A 20,580-nucleotide genomic window follows, 5' to 3' on the forward strand; every position below is an offset into this window, starting at 1 on the left:
CCCTAAATTCACTTGTGATAGCAATGTAGATCTGCACTTAATTATTTGAAAGCTAGTAGTATCTTTATTGGCTCAGCTTGGAGTTTCCACAGGGAAAGCAGGACAGACACAATAGTCTCATAATGAGGCACATGATAAATAATGATTAAACTGAGACTTAGATAAATACACATCCATAAGGAGAGCATTTCTAAGCACACCAAAATGACACAAAGGCAGGACTGGTCCTCAGAAGTGCAGGGTTTACTTCACAGACATCCATCTTCTAAAGGGATGGAATGAGGCCCAAAAAACCTAACTTCCTAACTGTTGAGGATGAGCAGGGGTGTGGACAGAACTGTTTCTGTTTACCTCTGCTGCAGAAAACTGGCTTGCCCAGGGCACTGGCACAAGGAATTCCACCTTCAAATTCTGCACAATCAGTGTTCACCACTTGTCATGATGAAGCCCTCTTCCACTCTGAGCAAATAACACTGTTGTTTAAACCAGTCTGACACACTGACTAAGGAACTCCAGGCCTAAGACTTCAGACTGATACAAATACAATAATCCACACTGCAGGTGCTTTTATCGGAGTAAGGAAAGAGCAAGGTACTGCTTGGATTAAAGCAAGTATACAAGCTTCCTGAAAGAATAGAAAATGGAAAGAGTGAAGTGCAGGAAAACTGAACAACTGCCCACTTGGCCTGCAAGGACCTACAAGATAGTTTTCCTTTACTGTCAGCAGAATAAACTGACTCCCAACAGAACTTTCACAACACTTGGTCAGGGAGACAGGAACATTCTATTTCAAAAGAAGAGAATTCAACAGCTATCACAAGGCCAAATAATGGCTCACATTTTGCTCCTAAATATTAATGCAGCTCTTCAGAGCTCAAGGTATCACTCTTTAGATATCTGCAAGCAGAAAAAAGGACTTTTTCAAAGCAGCTTTCCTAAGCTAAGCACCCAAGTCTCAAAACACCTACATTTCTTTTACTAAGGCCTCCATGCTCTGAATGCAAACCCCTCAAAGGGCACTGGCACAGGATAAGCACATTCAGGCATCACTGCAGCATTTATGCACAGACAGCCTGCAATACTCACGTCAATTGAGGTTTTATGTGTCAGTGCTGCTGGCAGGTGCACAATGCGGTCAAGTTTTAAATTCTAGAAAATGGTTCATCATTATTCAAATGACTTGGTAATGAAGAACGCTGGTACTTCAACTCCCGAGCAAACTTGGTGGTGCATAATAAAACCACATGAAGAAAAACAGAAAGGACGGGTACAAACTGATTTTACTTTAACCATAGTTCACTTGAAGAGTAATTCAAATTGCTGTAAGCTGAGCCTATTCAGTGTAATAAAAACATATCTTACAGTGATTGCACAAATTTCTCCATTTCCTTACTGCCCTGTGTCCTCCCTCCTCCTCCCGTCAGCTGGGGAGTTGATTCACCATCACTGTTTCCTTCAGCTTCCCATTAGCAATCAGAGAAAAGGCAAAATTAAAACAGCACAGCAACACCCATGGAGTATTGCAGGATCTTCAGTGCTGTGCTTGCAATCTGCACCCTCATTCATCTGTTCATTTGCTGGGTGGGATGAGCCTCTGCTTAGGCTATAAATACGTGAGAGCTCAAGGCATTAACCACTACGCCCTGGCAGCTGTGCCTCAAGACAACTGTACATTCAAAGGCAAGCACTTCAAGACATGACTAAAGGAGCCCTGAGTCATCTAAGAGTACCCCTGTCCTCACTGAGGTGGGCAAGACCACTTTGGAGAACTGTACCATGTGTAAGCAGTATTAAAAAAAGAAGCCACTCTGACTTGTCCCAGGGTAAGTAATGTGGATGGGTAGCTGTAGCCTACAGCATGGATAACATGATCGTCAGCACTACCACAAGATACTTAGCAATGGAAAAATCAACAGCAACCAAGGATCATTCTGCGATTTTTTAGGCTTTCTCTAAAGGTTTATAGACACACAAAAGCAGAAGCTAAGTGCTTTCATCTACAGTTACTCTCTCAGTTGGGCATCTCCAGCTGCTCCTACACTCCCCTGCTTTATTTGAAAGAGTGTATTAATTTACACTTTCCTTCTCTGCTTTGTTTCCAACCCCTGAATGTCTCTATGAGATTGATACAGGATGATTCTTCCCAAGAGTAACTCTGGCAATCGATGAAATCACATTCCCATCAACCTGGTGCAAGAAGATACAGGTTCACAGTTTTCACTTGGAAGAAATACGGACAATTTACTTCACGAAGAAGGGAAAGATGTGAAAAGATATTTAGGCAGGTAAAGCAGCAAGCAGTCCCCAAAATGGATAGATAAGAGCATAATTAACACATTTGGTGCATATCTCCATCGTTAGATGACACCATGTCTTTTAAGAAAATTTGTCTGATGAAATTCCACTTCCCAAAATACTAGAAAACTGTTGTTTAGAATTAAACTTTAAGCAGAGTAGCATGTAAACATGAATAATTACCATTCTGTCAACACACAGAAGCAACTGTGATCTTTAAAAATGGAAGGACAGTAATTTGGGCAAACAAATCAGCTTTATTTCTTTGTAATTTCTCAGGTTAAAGTTACATATTACCTAAAGTACAGCGTTATTACTGCACCCTGAGGCTTCAGAGCACATCATGCCACGTGATCATTCGGCTGCTAAAAAGCATCAACCCAATGATATGTGTTTTCTCAAGAACAGTTGAGATTAACAGGTTGAAGTCCATTTCATGAATTCAACCATGAAACTTGAACATCGATATTAGAGCTAACGTTAATGCAATTTTATTTCAGAAAGCTCTAAGTATGTTAGCCCTTGAGCACTGATCATGAGGTGGATTGAGTCCCCGCTGCTGTCATTTCTGTAATTGGAAACAAACACCAACTATTAAATTTGCACATCTTGATAACAGTCCAGCTTTAACAGACTGCATGTACATAACTTCAGACACCTCTCCCTGCAAAGACCCCGAAAGAGGGAGTGAAACCATCACCCTACCAAAATCAATAGATGAACTTTGGTTATTTTTTTGCTACCCAGCAAGACTTATTTCCTCAGCAGAGGTTCCCAGCATGGCTGCAGAGGGACAGATCAATGACGTGGTATCCCTGTGCCACACTCACACAAGTTCCTCACTGCTCTGACCAAGACACCAGTTTCCTGAACAGGATCAAAACCCCTTTTGTCCCCATTTCTTAAGACAAAAAGGAGATAGCAGATGAAGGAGCAGTAATGGAAATTCTAACTCATAAACACAGGCAAGCATCCTCCTCACTCCTTCAAGCAAAAACCTGGATACAGGTTTTTTTAGACACTGCAGATATGTCTGAGGGAATTCCAGTTATCCTCAAATTGTGTTCCTTTCTTTTTTGGATATACCAAAATCCTTTTCACTGTGATGCCTCTTCTTCCTTTCCCAAATTCAACAGCCTCTTACCTTGGCTACTAGTGCAGATAGCTCCTGTGAGTACTCAAAGACTTTGGAAACCTGTGCCCAGGCTCTATTCACCACAAATCAGCTCCTGTAAACCTGCTAACAGATAGCAAAGCCCTCCCTCGAGTTTTCCCCCCAGAAGCATACAGCAAGCTCAGCTCTTACAGCGTGGGATAGGCTCACTTGACATTCTTTATCTACAAGGACTCCATTAGCAATTTCCCGTAACGTAAAGCATATTTTAAAAAGGCACTGAAAATAAGGGATAATTAAAATGTAAGAAGTGTCATCTTCATAAAAGCCACAGGACTAAATAAAGTCTTGGAGGGCCCTCTCCTGTACATTCCGTATTTCTCTACGTGCACAATGCACCTTCCTCTGCAAAGCCTTTCATAAAGAAAGCCAGTCTCCTCCTTGCCTTTAGAAATACCTGAAACAGCACTTGATTAGTAGAAGGGAAAAGCTCCTAGCACATTTCTTACTCCAAGCAGGAGACAGTTACATGTAAAATTAACTCTCAACTCAGAACTAGAAAGACTCAAAAATTCAAAACCCATTTACAGTCACCTGGCAGTGACCAGGTCAGCAACAACTTCATCCATTACCTGAGAGCTAACGCAGAATCAGGAAAATTACTTTTATCTATGCATCTAGCCCAAAAGAACAGTAACAATTGTCACTCCTTAGGTGACAGGATCATCATAGCAACAGCTAATGACTGCACACATGCATACTTTTTCCTTCACAAAAAATATTTATCCTCTCTTGGTAAAACACTGAGAAACTGGGCAGCGAGTATATCACAGCAAGGTTAATATTTGTGCCTTGCTGATTTCTGGTACTGTGCAAACAGACCCCATGGAAACAACCTCTCTTACCTTGTCTTAGTTTGATTTATTAAGCAATGCAATTACCAGTGACAAGCCCACAGAGAAATGCACTAAACACTTCAGAAAGAGCAAAACCTTACCCACGTATTGTTTGTGCAAGAATGACTCCCTCCTCTTATTGCAACCAAAGGAGCAACAGCAAAAGATACCTACTTAAACAGTGAAAACCTATTACAGTCCTCAGAACAAAAGAACACTGCAAAGGCTTATTTTCTACATGGTTCATTTGTTGTTGCTGAACAAAGAAAATAAATAGCCTTTATGTTTCTTCAGAAAGTAAAGTAATTTGCAGGGGAGAGAATAAATGGTGACCTCTCTTCTGTTTCAAGAGAACTAGATATGAAATGGAGAGAAGAAAGATGCTTGTGAATTAACACGTAAAATAAGTGCCTTAATACACTAATCCTATCTAGAAAATGCCATGAAAAGGCACTGAAGCATTTGTGCAAGATACTAAACAGTTAATATCTTGCCGGGATTCCCCGCCAAGACAAATTCCAATGATTTGCCATTGGATGCTGTCAGCACCAATGTCCTGTTATAGTCCACTGAGATCCTCCCTGCAGCTTCCCTGCCTCAGGCATCTCGGATGTACTGGATCAGAGTCTGGTTTATCACGCTGCCTTGCTCACACCCCTTTGCACGCACACATGCATGCACACCAGACATTACTGCTCTTCAGGAGGCAGCATACAGCACTGAGCAAGCACTGAGGGCTAACACAGTGGCTCTGTACAGGAACTAATCCCATAAAAACCCTCCTGGAAAACAGTTTGCTTTCCAAGCAAACCTTTAGCCATGAAGAGCCCCAAAGCATTCTGACGTGTTACACATCTGTCTCAGGCCTTCCAGCATTAGTTTACCAACACACAGCAAACATCTACAGACCTACCACTCTCTGCTCGCATTCATCTTCCTATTCAAACTGTAATGCAAATATCAACTGGTTCAAACCTCACTGATCTATATCAGCGAGTAGTACAATACTGTCATATTAAACCCACATCACAGCTTGTTTTCCTGAAGCATTCCTGGAGCCTGCCTTCTAGATGTAATTACTGTACAATATATATCAGAACCAGAGAGAAAGACTTCACTCTAAGGCCTGAAATTGAGAAGAAATCAATACAAAGAAGATAAATGTTTCTTCAAGAGCTGCAGAGGTATTAACCCTCTCTCCAACATATTTGTTTTTTGCTTCAAATCATTTTACCACGTGAGAAACTGCTGGAAGGACTGGGAGAGGATGGGTCTAGCTGCTTAACTCTGCCTTAGGGAAAAAAATGTGTATTTTAGGGAAAAAAGAAAAGCAAGAAAAGTGGAACTTCTTATGAAGCTCCCTGAATTTAAGACTTTCTTTCCCCGCTCGCACAACCGGACGGACACAGCCAATGACTGGGGGGACATTAAAAGCCCATCGAGGGTCAAGAGGAACGGTGGGAGGGCTCTGCTCGCGGCCCCCCACACCACGCCGCCGAACCGCAGGAAACGGGGAATAACCAAACGGCCCCGGGGGGTGCGAAGCCATGGTCAGGAAGCCCCTTGATGCGGGAGGGGACGGGACACACGACAGCAAACCCAGCCCGCGCTCGAGGCGGGGGACGGCGCGCCGGCGGAGGGCTACGCGCGGCCCCGCGGGGTAGGCTGGCGGCCCCAGAGCGCCTCTAACGGCCGGCCACGGGCACTGCGGAGGCTGCGAGAGCCGGAGCCCCGCGAGTTCCCCCCGGACCGGAGGGGCTTGCCGGGGGCGGATGCGGAGTCCCGGCGCCCACCCGGGCCCGGCAGCCCCAGCCCCTGCGTTACGGTGCGGAGCGAGAGCGATAGGCACAAGCCATGGGGTGTGGGTTATGTGTGCGTGTTAAGCACGGTGGGCGCTGGGTGCTCCCCGCCCGCATAACCCCTCTCCCGCGGGCGTGCGGTGGTGGCTGCACAGAGCAGCCCCGCTGCGGAGCGGGCAGGTCGCCCCCCCATCCGCCCCGGCAAGGTGAGGCGCCAGCAGGGAGAGACACCCACCGCGGACACGGGTGCGGCGAGCGGAGACCCGCGGACAGCCAAGTTTCTGGCGGCGGACGCGAGGTTGCAACAAGGGCTCGGAGCCGCGCTCCCTGCGGGGCAGCGGGCGGCAGTCCCGCAGCACAAAGGGGGCCCCGCAAGCAACCCCACGGAGCACGGCTGGCGCGTAGGACCTCCCGTTCCCCGCCCGCTCCACTCCATCGGGGGCTGCAGTGCACCGGGAAGCTCGATACCGCGCCGGGAACCCGGGCACCGCTCACGGCCCCACTCGCGGGCAGCTCTGCCCACAGCCGGGAGGGTGCTGCGGGGCTGAGGGAAAGCCGGCACCGGAGCGGCCGCCCCATCACCACGGTCCCTAGCACATCCTCCGTACTCGCGGGGTGCCCCGACGGTACCCCAGACGGGGGTCGCGGACACGTGTATCGGAAGCAGCGGAACCCCCCCCCCCCGCTCCCGAAGAGCCGCGCTCACTCACCGGGGAAGCACACCACATCATGGAGCACGGAGCTAGTGATTTTCAAGAAAAAGATCCACCAACACGGTTGCAGTAGCCTCCGCATGTCCAAAGCCGCACATCGAAAGGAGTGAGGGACTGAAATAATTAACGCACAGGGTGGAAAAAATAATAATTAAAAAGGAAAAAAATAAAAGGAAAAAAAAAGCCCCAAACTTGTTGAAAATAAGTTTCTCCCGCAGCCCTCTCTCTTCCTGCAGGAAGCGGGGGGCTCCCGCTCGAATCTTCAAGGGGGGGGGGGCAAAAATAAACCCCTCACCCCGGGTGTGGGGTAGGGCAGAGTCGCGGGGTCCCCCCGCTCGGCGGGGTGCGGGCCTCACGCTGGCAGCGGGGAGCGCGGCATGCCGCGGACAGGGCGCTCAGAGCCGCCTTCGCGCACGGGCGGGCGGGCGGCGGTCAGCCGGGGCCCCGGCGCGCTCCATCCTGCCGTACAGGAAGTGCCGGGCGAGCCCGGATCCTGGCGGAGACTTTAAAGCGGGGCGAGGGAAAGCGGGAGAGGAGGGAGCGCGGCGCAGCGGAGAGGCGAGGCGGAGGCGCGCCGGGCGCCCCGGAGGCGCGCCCCCGCCGCCCTTAAAGCGGCCGCGCCCGCTCGTGTGCGCGCACCCGCACCGTTGCCCCTGCGGCCTTCGCTGTGCCTGCGGAGTGTCTGTGTGTTGGGATGGGGACTAGCACAAAGTGCGTGACTGTGCCGCGTAGCTCTGCGCGGGTTTTGCGCGCGTGTGGCTGAGGCGAGTTACGTCGTTACGCGCCCCCGGTGCGCGCTGCGGAGGGGTTGGGGCGTCCGTGTCCCCTCCACTTCCTGTGGACATCACTCTGTACAGCCAGCGGTGTTCACACCCCAAATCCTGCCATTCTCCCCCATCCCCGTAGTGCTGCACATTGCCAGAGGTTCCCACACACAATCATGCAGCTCAGTGCTGCGCTGCGTGCTGCCAGCAATACCCAGATCACACAGCATCATTCTAGCGATTGCCAAAGGTTGCCCCCTCCCAGAAGCCATACAGTTTTGTTTTCACCCAGTACCCAATACTGCACTGGGCATAGCCAGAGACCTCCCTCTGTCATCCTTTCCCCCCTTTTTTTCTCCCGTAGTTAATACTCATCATTCTGGGTATTGCCAAAAGTCCTCCCTCAAATTGCTGGTTTTCCTCCCAGTAATGTGCATTACACCACGTATTTCCAGAGAGCCCCCTCTCAACATGAGGGAGCTGTCTGGTGTTTTTGCAGAGTCAGGTGAAGGCTGTCCCAAGGCACTCTGTATCCAAAGCTTGATCCACAGCTCCCTCTCCCCTCCCTCCTGGCAACAGTTTTCTGAGTGATTGATAACTTTGCACAGGAAACAGAAACAGAAAATGGTGTGAATTCAGGATGAAGGGATGGCTGCTTGGACTTGGCATTTCCTGGCCATTCTGTGGTCTGCTGAAGCTTAAATTTCATTCAGAAGTAGTTTTTGTCTGTGTCTTTGGTAATTATTTCCATTACAAGGATTCTGTTTCAGAAGGGAAAGGCTTTGGCAGGGGTTTATCAGTGCGTGCTGCACTCAGCTCTGGCTCTGTCATTTGCTGTGACCATCTCCTCTTTGCTTACCTGCAAACCTTTCACATCTGTGGTGCTTCCAGAGGAGAGAAGATGGGCGGTAGGAGGAGGAAGAGTAGGGAAATTCAAAAGAAAGCATATTTATTCAGTGGAATGGCAGTGGTTTTCTGTCCCCTTGCCTCAACTTAGGGATCACTAGAGCAGAGCCCTCAGGACATGGGTATATACTGCTGTTGTGCTCTGGAAGAGGCTGTGTCTTTGCGTCCATCCAGGTTCACACTGTGCCAAATCAGTGGATTACACTGCAACAGAAGGGCCCCTGATTAGGAGGCGTTCGTAGGCTTTCCTCTGACTTTCTCACCACATCCCAGATTGTGCCTGCCAAAAATCACAGCTGGAAGTTAAAAGTGCAGCCCTTGCTAGGCCAAACTGTTTATCCCAATATGGATTTTACCAGTGTGATGATTTAAGGCCCTGATTAGGTGTTCTCTGCCCTGAAGGGCACCACCCGATGGGGAGTGCAAAGAGAAGAGAAGGTGCTTGTGTAAGGATTTATCTAAAAGAAAGCAAAAAAAAAAACTTACCTAAAACAAAGCAAAGCAATTATGGGCCTCGATGAAAGTTCTTATCTGACTTATTGTTCATTAAATCATTTCCCAAAACAGGAGGGGTTTGGAGGTTGGATTCAGCTCTCATAAAAAAACAAAGATAAAATTTTAAGAGCTAAATTTCCCTGGATTTATTTGTTCCTCTGAAAACAAGAAAAAACCAAATCCCCACCTGCCTTGACCTTTTGGATTCTGCAGTGGCTCCTGTGCTCCGTTACTTACTAGGCTGCTCCAGAAGAACCTGCAAAATACTTCCCTTTCGGCAACTGATTCCTAATGTTGCTGATCTAATGCAGCAGAGGGATAGGTATGCAAGTTCTCCTCCAGCACAGAGACTTTCCTCTTCAAACGGTATCATAAGAGACAATCTTAAAGTGAGTTTCAAGAGGCCTCATTACATGAGAAAACTCCTGAAACACTGTGGTAATCTCAAAAGAAGAATAAAAGTACAGGATGGGGCTTGAGGCAGCCTGCTCTAGTGGAAGGTGTCCCTGCACATGGCAGGGGGTTGGCACTGGATGATCTTTAAGGTCCCTTCCAACACAAAGCATTCTATGATTCTATGATTCTATTATGGATATTTTCATAGAGCAGTTTGCATCAGTATTTTTCTCACTGATTCAAACTCCTTTGCAAAAGCTGTTAACTACAGCACTTTATATTTAAAATACATTTTTACATTACTTCAGGGTTTCCTATCTTGGCAAATGACAAATCTGAAACTGCCCCCATATCTTGGAATTGAAGGAATTCTACATTTTTCATCTTCAAAGCAAGCATGCAAGTAAGATATGAAATACATAAGCAGAATACTGTCTCCTGAGGAGGACAGATGACTTCAGACAAGCTGCTAAGGAAGATTTTAGAAGGGCAATGCTCCCATCAGAAACCCAAAGTGTTCAGGCTGGCTATTCACAGTAGTCCCCTCAGGTCTGAAATTCTACAGCCAAATGCATAAACCCCCAGTGTTGGCACACATCCATGATCCAGCACACTGTGGTACAATGTGTACCCACTTGTCCTGGAGTGGCAAATCAATCATTGTATCGTCACCCATCAGTTTAGGAGCTGTGGTGGCGGAAGTAGCTTTGATTCACATTAGCAATTTGGGTGGGCAGAGAAATGGGAAGATGGATGATGGAGATGTGGAGAACAAAATAAACCACTGTTTAATGAGAATCCATTTCCTGCATGCAGTATCTCTTTGCCTGCGGCACTCTGTCTATCAACAATACACAGGTACAAATTGGCCTGGAGATGTATCTTTAACTATCCAAACAGAGAAAACTGCATTAGCAGCATGCTGCTCTGCCGGGCTGGTGCCGTGTGATGGGCATTGTGGACATTAGATAAGACAGCTGATTCTTTCCCAGTGACTGAAGTACTGTGGCGTGATTAAAATAACTGCTACTGTATGAAGAGATTGTGAAGGGACATTATAACACAGTGTTGTTAAACCAGCTTGATGCGGGGAGGCTGCAAATCGTGTAATATTTACTGTTAAACATAGTGGGCGCTGTCGAGGTGAAAGGAATGGGATCCTCATCCCCGTTTTGCATGGAGCAGTGAATAAAAGATAACTTCTATCTTTTCTGTTCCCTTCCTGTTTGAACAGGTAATATTTTTATGCTGCTTTCATCAACATATGGGTATCACTCCTGGGAAAGAAATGAAAGTCTGCTAATTTATTTGATGTGAGAAAATAATGTGATGTGAGATGTGAGAAATAATAGCTGAAACAAAGCCTCACATTTGTCATAGATTTGAATTAGTGGGAAGCTGAGGAAAGCAGAAAAATACTGCAAGGAGCTCAAAGAGGAGAGGGCCTATTGAATTAGAAAAGTATTAATAGCATTAATCATTTCCAAAACAGGCTTCTTAACATCTATAATGACTGTATAAAGGATTGGGGAAATAAAAATCAAAGAAAAAAGAAAAAAAACAGACACAGAAAGTTACACTTGCTTTGTGTTTAGAAGGAAAGGGGTGAGTTTTCGGTGATTTACATGCAGCCAGCCTCAATGGAGCAGTGGGGAAAATACCAGGTGAGGATCTAGCCCTGAGAGCGTAAGTCAGCTACAGTTCAGATGATAAACTTTCAGGTTAATTCAGTAGCCCTAGTTCCTGTTTAGCTTTGCACACAAAGGAAAAAAAGGATGCTGAAGTTGGAGTTTCATAAATTATATTGTTGTAAAGTTACTTTCTCATTGCCTCAGGACAGTTGCATTCTTCTCAGAGTGTGCTGTGAGGCTTTGAAAGTCTTAACAAGGCATCTGAGGACCTGCTGAGAAACAGAAGTATAGGGCAAGCAAAGTAGCTGTAATTAAACAAAGAGGACTATTTCAGCGTAATCATAGCAATGAGCTGTGTTGTCTGATTTATGAAGACATAAAAATAGATTAACCCAGAGAAGCAGGTAAAGCAAAACATGTTGACGAGTGATGCAGACTCTAGGTAAAGACATCCACTTTATGGCAGAGACTACTACAAGTATTTTTAGACCACATATCTGTAACACTACCAGCACTATATGAATGCGGGTATATATGATGATGCTCCAAGATGTCCTGACTGGTCAGTGTCCCACAGAATTTTGCAGAAGGTTCTTTCAGAAGACCAATACCTCTATGTTCCTGTCATCTGTAAAAGGAACCTCCACCTTAGGGTCCCCTTAGGCTAAATCATTCAGAACAGACAGTCACATGCTGAAATACCTACTTGAAAGCTTCATCTTAATCTTGAAGTTATACCATGCTTTTGTCTGCTGAAATGGCCTCAAAATGACTGTGTTCTGTAAAAGTGTGTATTAGCAACCGGCACAGTGGAAGGTCAGAGTGATCAGCAATGAGTTTCTTTTTTTTCTAAAGCAACTGCAGTTTAGAGTTCTGCGGTATGACCTTGCTTGGGCTGCAAGTGTGTGTTTAATTCACAAATCCTCTCTTGTTATAAGAAAAGAACAAGAAAAAAATCTATTATCAGTGAAGCAGTGAACAGAGCAACCATGGTAATGACTGGAGCTGAGGGGTGAGCATGGAACACCCAGGTTACTGTCCTGCTTGTCTGTTCCCATTAAGTAGCTCACCAGGAATATACCATCTTCACAGAATTTAAGGTGGAAACTAATGAGGCAACAGACTGATGAACTTTCATTGTTAGCAAAAAAATAATTTATAGGTTTCAATAATATTTGAGTTCAATGTAAGTCTTGGGAAATTCAGCTGCAGAAAAGCAAAAATCCTCTTGACTGGGAAGGCTTTATCCAACCTCAGTGTTTGTAACACTATCAGTTTGCCAGTGAGATAACCGCAACTGTCAGGGTTTTTCTGCACAGCAAAGTTGACTTGAGGACAGGGCAGGGTTTGGAGGCAGCAGGAACTCAGGCTGTACATAAGCTGCTAGAAGGAGCAGCATGAGTGGAGCATGCTGGACCTAGACATATTATAGACAGTTAAGATGAGAAATCTTCTTGTCTCTCTAATAACCTGTTTCCAGATCCCTTGTCTTCCAGGGGACTCCAGAAAGCCAGGATCACAGTGGGGTATCTACTCTTCTAAAGACTTCATGCATGGCAACCAAAACATCAGACTCCATCTTTTTCCCTAAAAATAAATTGGTAAGAATGAATAAATTTATTAAAGGTGGAATTTCTGCTGTTTGTTTCCCCCTCTTCCATTTCACTGCTGCTTTCTCGAAGGAGTTAATGCAACATGTTCCTGCCTTCCTGCATGGATGTCAAAGAGATGTTTTCAGAACCTGCTTGTGAAGGGTAAAGTCACAGGTGTGCAATGGTCCCAGGGGGGAGCGGCAGTAATAGCTCTGTAACAAGACATGGCCTTCCAATATAAACCCGCTGCAAATGGCGTCCAAAGCCAGGCCTCAGGAATTGCTCCACAATGAAAACAGATCAAGCAGACTGCAGAAAACACTTTCCTGGACAGTCCCAGGAGAGTACTTTAAGTGGGGAGGGAAATATATGTTCTGTAAATGGTAGAACCAGTCTCCGAATCTGTTTAAGGAAAGAAGAGGGAGTTAAGGAGGAACGTTTGCCAATTCACATACTTTTGGAGATGCATTCTTTTTGAGTGCAGGTATAAAGTGAGGAGCAAACTTGTGTGTTCTGTACCTTTTCCAGTTGCTACTATCTTAAAACAGCTTGTACAGATGTGAATAACTACATTCCAGAAATTAATGTAGCTCCTGGTGTGTGGGGAGGCACTGACAGAACAAGGGAAGAAGTAAAGCTTCTGTGTTACAGAAACAAGTAACCCTGACTTTATTTTGGGCCCTATGTGTTGCAATAGAGAAAAGCAGGTTGCAGATTGCAGCATAGTTCTGTCTTTGCCATTCTCTCTGGTTTCACAGATCTGTGTTCTGTTGTTGCTTTTTTGTTATGATATTATAGGTCACCCAGATATGGGCTTGTGTAAGGAACTCTAGATGTGAGTGTGGACAGAGAGTACATTAGCTAATATGATTCCGTTAAAAAGGGATTCCATGTCCAGTGCCCCAATTAAATGAAGAAGTGTCAATATTAATAAACCTTCCAAAGAAAGAGATAAAATCAGATACCCACAGTGACCCCACAGACATGAGTGCTAGTGAGATCAATACATACCCATAAGCACTGATGGAAATAGCTAAACAACAACATGTATCTAGGCCACTGAGATCTGGCAGTACTGCACACCCACAGTATATCCTTTGCTTTCTCTAGTTTTGCCCTTTCATTCCCTCGCTCTCCAGCCAAAGATCAGTGTCATGAGCATGGCTACTTGTCTGCATCCTGTCTCCTCTTGATGCCTGGTCTAAAAAGGGTTTCTTGAAAGTGAAAAGATGGCTTCCAAAAAGTTGAATAAGCAGTAATCCAAATGCCTGACAGCTTACATCCCTAATGCAACTGAAATTATTTTCATTCATCTTTACAATTGCCATCAAATATAGATCCACTGTGGCTGGGCACAACTCCACTGACGTAAATGACTGGGCATTCACTTTCTTGGAACAACACCTACTTGGATCCAAGTCAAAGTTTTGCCAATACAAGGAAGGATGTGACCAAATGCCACAGAAATGTAGTTGTTACTCTGGACAGCGTTTTGCTACTTTGAAAGTGTCAAAAGGCTGTGCCCTTATCTTTCCTACCCAGACTTCATGTCCATGATGCATGTATTTGTGCCATCAAGGTCTGGTGGTTACAATGCACTGTGCTCACAGCTACAGTGTTGGAGGGTTTAAAACATTTTGGAATTTCAGCATCATGTTGATTTCAGGAGGAGAATGAGAGAAGAGGGATCTCAAGTTCCAGGGAGCAATAAACACTCTGGGACAAATTCTCCCTTTGTCTATGCTGGTGTATCTCTGACATCTCTTTACCCAGCTGACAGGTATATTTGAGCCGGTAGAATATAGGGCAGAGTCAAGCCCTTTAACTTGGGAAGAACTCAATTCCTTCCTCTGGCTTGTGCCCAAGAAAATATATTTAAGATATACAATACATAGTAGAGGAAATTTTAATTATCAGTTTTTATCGGGTAAAAGCATTCCATTCTGGACTGAAAACAAGACTTTCAGAAATGAGCCCAAAAGGGAGATGTTTATCATAAATGTCCTAAAGAGAAGTACAATTAAAATATGTTTAAAACCTTGAACTGTTCTATTAATCCACATGAATTTATAATCCCAGGTTTTAAAATAACTAACGATGCCCAGATAGATTGTAGCATCTGTTAAAGGTATCATCTTAAGACACACTGTTGGGGGGAAAGGAAGCCGAGAATAAAATTGTGAGAGTAATTCACATTAAAAAAAGATGAGACCTCATAATTCTTCTCACAACGTCACAGTCAGTAAAATATTACTCTACTTTGTTTCTACAGCAGAAACACAACTGAACAACATTATTCTCCATCAGTCAACATTAATTGCAAAGCGATGGCCACTCCTGAACATGGGAGTCTTCACTGGGCCACATTTCATTATACTCACTGCTGGCCTGACAGCGGCACTGGCCAGAGCTGTCGTGCCACACGGGGGAGTCTCTCTGCACGCACGGAGAAGTCCATGTTTCATAAATCACTCACTTTGAAATCTGATTTCTCTGTTCTGCAGCTTTGTCAGTTTGCCTGAGAGATAACAGAGGATCTGCAGGGCAAAAGCCTAAACCAGGAATTGTTTGTAAGTAAGGTGGATAGGATTTTGTTGGTGGGGAATTCTGTGTCAAGCACAATTCTCTTTATTAAGCACTGTTTAAGCCACCAACTTACCTGGTATTTCCATACAGAACACTAAGAAAAGTGCAAGAAATCTCAGCCATCAGGTAACACTACAGATTTCATGTAACCATATAGGAAAGCAGAGGGTATGGCAGGTCCATTGCATGGCATGGCAACACCTTCTTTCAGCACAGCAAAAATGGGACAAGGGTGCCAGAGCAGGGTTCAGGCAGTTCAAGATCACATTTTTAATTGCAATGCACAGCACTGTACCATAATAGTTATGGGAATAATGGGCATCATCCCTGGTGTGGACAGTCTCTGGGTACAACCATCCTGGCATTTTATGAGCCTGGTACCTTGACAAAACACATCTTGCATGAAGTACACACCCTGATCAGCAGACATACAGCTTGGAAATCACATAGCATATATTGAGGGGTGATCCATCCTCATTCCACAAGTCCCTCTCAACCCGGAGCATAGAGCAGTAATGTGGGTCCTGAACAACAAACAAATTGAAGTGTTGGCAAAAGTCTCTCAAGACAGCACAAGTTTTCTAGCACTGCACTAGAGCACCCTAATGAGCTTTCTCTTGGATTTCTGTACATCTTTTTTATGACCTTACCATAAGAGAGACGCTTACTTTGCCAGCTCATTGTTACCTGCTACTAATACAGACCACTGCTAGCACAATGTACTATTATCAGGCAAAACAACAAGCACTGACAAACACCAGTTAGTGAGTACTGGCGACTGATCTGAGGAAGCCGGGGTCACTGCTGAGCAATACCAAAAGAGGTCTCACTAGCTTTTTCTCCTTCCTCCATTGAATGAGCTGTTAATAGACAAGCTGTTATATAGAAAAAGAACTAAACAGTTTACAAGCTTACATTTGAAGGCCTGTGAATTGCATTAGCTGAGCCAGCTGAGTGAGAGCCAAGGCAATCTCCCCACGATTGTAGAAAATGTGGCATTGAGGTATGTGGAGGCAAAGGAAGAATGACAGTGACCAGGTTTACAATATGAAAACCCAGAATAATTACTGCTTTCTGTGGCATGGAATTTTTAGCTGAACTACGATATGGAATAAGCATCTCCTTTAAAGCACAAGTGTTCATATATGTTCACAGTTGAAAACATTATCTCTTTGATGCAAATATCAATGTCTAGCCTTAATAGAAACTCTTTGAGGTTGGCTTTTCATTTTTCCCCATTGAACCTTTCCCCCCTCCTACCCATCTTTCCCTACTGCACAGGCCACTCCAGTATGAGCAATGTCCATGGTTCTTATTCATTACTCAATGTTTTCTTTGCGCCTAACAGTTACAAATAGGAATGTGAACCATTTCCAATTCAATTACCTGCACAGTTATCAGTGGATCAGTGGAACTGGAATGTGCAGATGAAAAGTTTTTGGAACCCGCCAGTTGCCAGTCAAGAGAGTGAGAGTTCTTTTTAAGATTTCTTTCTATTCTTAAACTTCACAAGAGACATAAAAGTTTTGAAAAGCAGCAGAACAAGAAAAATTAATACTAGAGAAACAGCAAAATTGAAAAGTAAAGAATGGAACCCTCACATCATTCATTTTAAGACATTCAGTGGCAGAAAAGAAAGAAGGAAAAATGAAGGAAAAGACAGTTAAAACCAGATATCACTGAACAGTGATAATTCAAGATGTCTAACTTTGCGAAAAGTTCAGGGACTTTTCAGGGGTCAGATTTTTACACAGAAGAACTGTCTTGGATCAAATACAGTTTTTTAAAAGTTTCAGGTTAGAGATTTCAACCTACTTACAAGTTTTATGTTGTTTCCCAGTTTCATACTGTCTGTGGTAAGAAACAAACCAGGTGATATCTTTAACCTGTTGTTACAATACAGTCTGAAATACTTCAGTAGGACCTGAGGTAGGGGGTTTAACACAGCCCTTGCAAACAACCTGAGGAGATCAGGCAATTCCTGAGAGGATATTCAGCAAAGTATAGTGATGGCTTGTGCTGTAACCTCCACTAATGGGTAGCTATCCTTGATAGCTCATTTACAGTCCAGTTGATCCAGACAGATATCAGCCCAACAGGAAACACAGTTTTGGCTCTTTAAAAAGAGATTTCTTGCTATGTTATCATATAAATGGTTCACAAACTGGATTAACCTGGGTCAGTGATCCAGATAACAGCTTTTCTAGTTGGACTTGAGCTTTGCCCATAAAACTTTGTCTCAGAATCCAAGTAACTTTATCACAGAGAAACTTCTCAGTCATGCTAACTTAGGATACCACCTATTTCTGACATCTGAAAGAGAAGCATTAGTCTATACTTAGAAATCCACTATCCCTCTACATGGGGTGGGAATTTCTGCCACTATTTTAAGGCCAATGGCAAAATTCATGTTGACTTCAAAAGAGGCAGAGGGACTGGCTCAATGGTTGGATGCTCTCTTTGGCTTCCAGTCCTGCAGTAACAGTGAGGGTAAATCAGCTTCTGGAATTATATTCACCTGAGATCAGACAAAGTGGAGATGATGCACTTCCAAGTCCTTGATTATGAAATTTTTCAAGTACTTGCTGAGCAAAATTCCCTTTAAAGGCTTCAGAGAAACCATCATCTCAAGGGTACCTTGTTTCAGTGAAAGGCTCAGAATTTATCTAATCAAACCCAAGAATTATCCGCTTTTGTTTTGCTGGATTGGTTTTCCTGAGTTGTTCAGTTTACCCTCTGGTTAGATCCTTTCATTCAAGTTAGTAGTTTCCTCAAGTTGGCTGATCTTTATTTCTGCTCTTAATATTCTCTATTGATTTTATTGTAGTGTGCTTATATAATGTTCAACAGTCTCCTATTACTGTAAATAAAATGAGATAAATAACTTGGCTATTTTTTTTTCTACATTTTAAAGGTTTGGCAGCAGCCAACTCCACCCTTAACTGAGCATTTGACAGTGTTACTGCCAGTGTCTGTGAGGGCAGCTCCTGAGATCTGCATGCCCCTCACATGTCACTAGTATCCATGCTAGTTAGATAAAGCTAGCTTGGAGTCTGCTGATATTACTGGCTGGCTTTATCTAGCAAGCAGAGGTACCAGTAGCATCTGTGCATCTGTTGGATGTGCAGATGGGGGCAGCTACCCTCTTAGACACTGGCAGCAGTAACAGTGTTAATACGTGCAACTATGACCAAGGAAGATACTGCTTATCTGCAGTAGATGTGAAAGTTGTCAAAGCTCCCGTTTTCAGATCAGGTAGGTGTTATTCCTATCTATCACACACAGGCTTTGGTTTAACTGGTCACTTAAAGAACAATTATAAAATACAACCCATATCTTCAGCTTTCTTCCCCCTTCTGACTGCTCTTTGCAGGCTTTTACTCTGCCCTGGCCTGTTTCACTGTCCTCGGGGAAACAGCTAGCATAGAGTAGAAAGGTGCATTCCCCTTGGCTAGCAAGTGCCCGTAGAGCATTCCCAGCACTCACACTCCCTTCAGACTCCTTGTTATTGGTGCTGTTATCAGCACAGTTGGAGGTCAAAGCAATTGCTGAAGGGCTGGGGCAGCTTCTCAACCGAAGCCTGCAGGCAGTGCTGAGTCAGTGCTTATGGTGTCTGGCTGTGGGGGCTGCAGCACAGACCCAGCCTGAGACTCCAACCTTGAAACGGGCCTGCCCTGGGAGCGGACAAGTTACTACAGCTTATTTTGGCTAGTTTGAGCATTGATAGCACAGCAGCTGACTTGATTGCTTGAATGAATGCTGCATTCTGCTCCGGGCTCTGCAGTCTGCCTAAGCCAGTTTAGAGCCATCTTCATTGTTACTCCACCCCACCGGAGACAGATTGATTTGGGTGCTGCCTCCATGAGTTCCAAAGACTGATTGCACCAAGTCTGAATGGCTCATTACTGGTGTCCTCTACCTCTACCAAGGTTGAAGGTTTCAGCTTTACTGCAGGTGATGCTTACTCATCTTAAAGTCCTTCTATAGAATCCCAAACCTATAGAACTATAGGCTTGGGTTGGAAGGGACCTTAAAGCTTATCCAGTTCCAACCCTTGCACTAGAGCAGGCTGTCCAACCTGGCCTTGAACATTGACAGGGAACAGGCAGCCACAGCTTCTCTGGGCACATAGGTCTGTTTCACATGTGGTTTATTTTCCTGTTGTGTCTGTAAGCTAGCACTGAAGATCAAACCTGGGCAGAAGTTCAGATCAGCACTGCCAATAGTCAGCTTTATTGAAACTCCAGAAATATACACTCTCTTGCAGATGTGTCTTCCTGCTGTGCTTTGCACGGCTGCAGCCAAGATAGCCTGTAAAACAGACCTTCACATGGGTATGTTCACATCCAGACATGCTGAAACAGTGCCAATATCTTCTCCAATGTCCCACATTTTAAAGAGTTTGGTGTGGAGTTACTTGTTTTAACTCACTTTTACTTGAATGGACACCTGAGACTGTGCTCTTTTAACTTTGTTCTTATAAAAATAAATCTATTTCAGTTAGGTAATACAAACTGTGCAATATCCCTGTAAATATATTGTGGAAGCAAGTAATGAAAACAGTAAAAATAATAAGTAAAAATTTGCATGACTTTAAGGAAAGCACATAAAGAGTAATCAAGCAGGATAAAACCAAATAAGATTAACTTAAGCTAGAGACTCATGTATATGGCGTATGATAGTCTTTGGACTGAACAGAAACACATGCTGTGAAAGGGTGTTCTGAACTCTGTTAAAGACTAAGCTTTGTGTACAACAGTGGGGCTGTGCAAATAAATGTTGTGAGGCAAAATAAATAAGTTTTGAGAAATTAATGACTTGAGCAGTAGTTTGCCAATTAATCAGAACAAAGAGGGAAGTTGAGCAGACAACACAATGATATAACTAAGGAAGAGTTCAAGTTGCCATAACAGCTTGTGCTCTCACTCTGCTTTCTGCTAATTCTTCCTCTCACAAGCTTTGTAGGGCTTTATTTGGAGGGGGAAGGGAGCCAAGAGGATGCAGTAGCAATTTTGCTCACTCTTGAAATACTGTCTTAGGTTCTTGCCTCAAAAAAGGTTAATTGTTACATGATCCTTAACCACTACTTGTTCTAACAGGGTGATGGAGAAAAAATGGGAGCAGATTTAGCTGAGTTCCATATACTCTGGACAGCAAGACGTGTTTCCCTACAGAAGTTAAGGAATTAAGCAGTGCACTATCGTAATTATTAGTTATTATCTCTCAGAACCTGTGGAGGACAGGTCAAGTCCCACAGAAATGTAAGAGGGCAAATCTAGTACCTGCTTTCAAGAAAATGGAAAAAGGAACTCTCAAGAAAGTAGGGATTTCTCAGCTTAACTTTAAACAAGCTACCACTGCAAAGAATAAATTCAAGATTTGTGAATGACACC

At 44.3% G+C, this 20,580-nt stretch overlaps 1 protein-coding gene across 1 annotated transcript in view; it reads right to left on the reverse strand.

The window, feature by feature from the left end:
- Positions 1–7,197, reverse strand: part of PTPRG (protein tyrosine phosphatase receptor type G) — a 405,849-nt gene extending 398,652 nt beyond the window's left edge. The window contains exons 1-2 of the mRNA XM_034065923.1: positions 7,113–7,197; positions 6,815–6,931 (exon numbers count right to left, since the gene is read on the reverse strand). Of these exons, the coding sequence (XP_033921814.1) occupies positions 6,815–6,899 (85 nt within the window). The 5' untranslated portion in view covers positions 6,900–6,931; positions 7,113–7,197. The remainder of the gene's footprint in view (positions 1–6,814; positions 6,932–7,112) is intronic.
- Between the last annotated feature and the right edge of the window lie 13,383 nt (positions 7,198–20,580).

Source organism: Melopsittacus undulatus, chromosome 9 (assembly GCF_012275295.1).
Source record: "Melopsittacus undulatus isolate bMelUnd1 chromosome 9, bMelUnd1.mat.Z, whole genome shotgun sequence".
Taxonomy (NCBI): domain Eukaryota; kingdom Metazoa; phylum Chordata; class Aves; order Psittaciformes; family Psittaculidae; genus Melopsittacus; species Melopsittacus undulatus.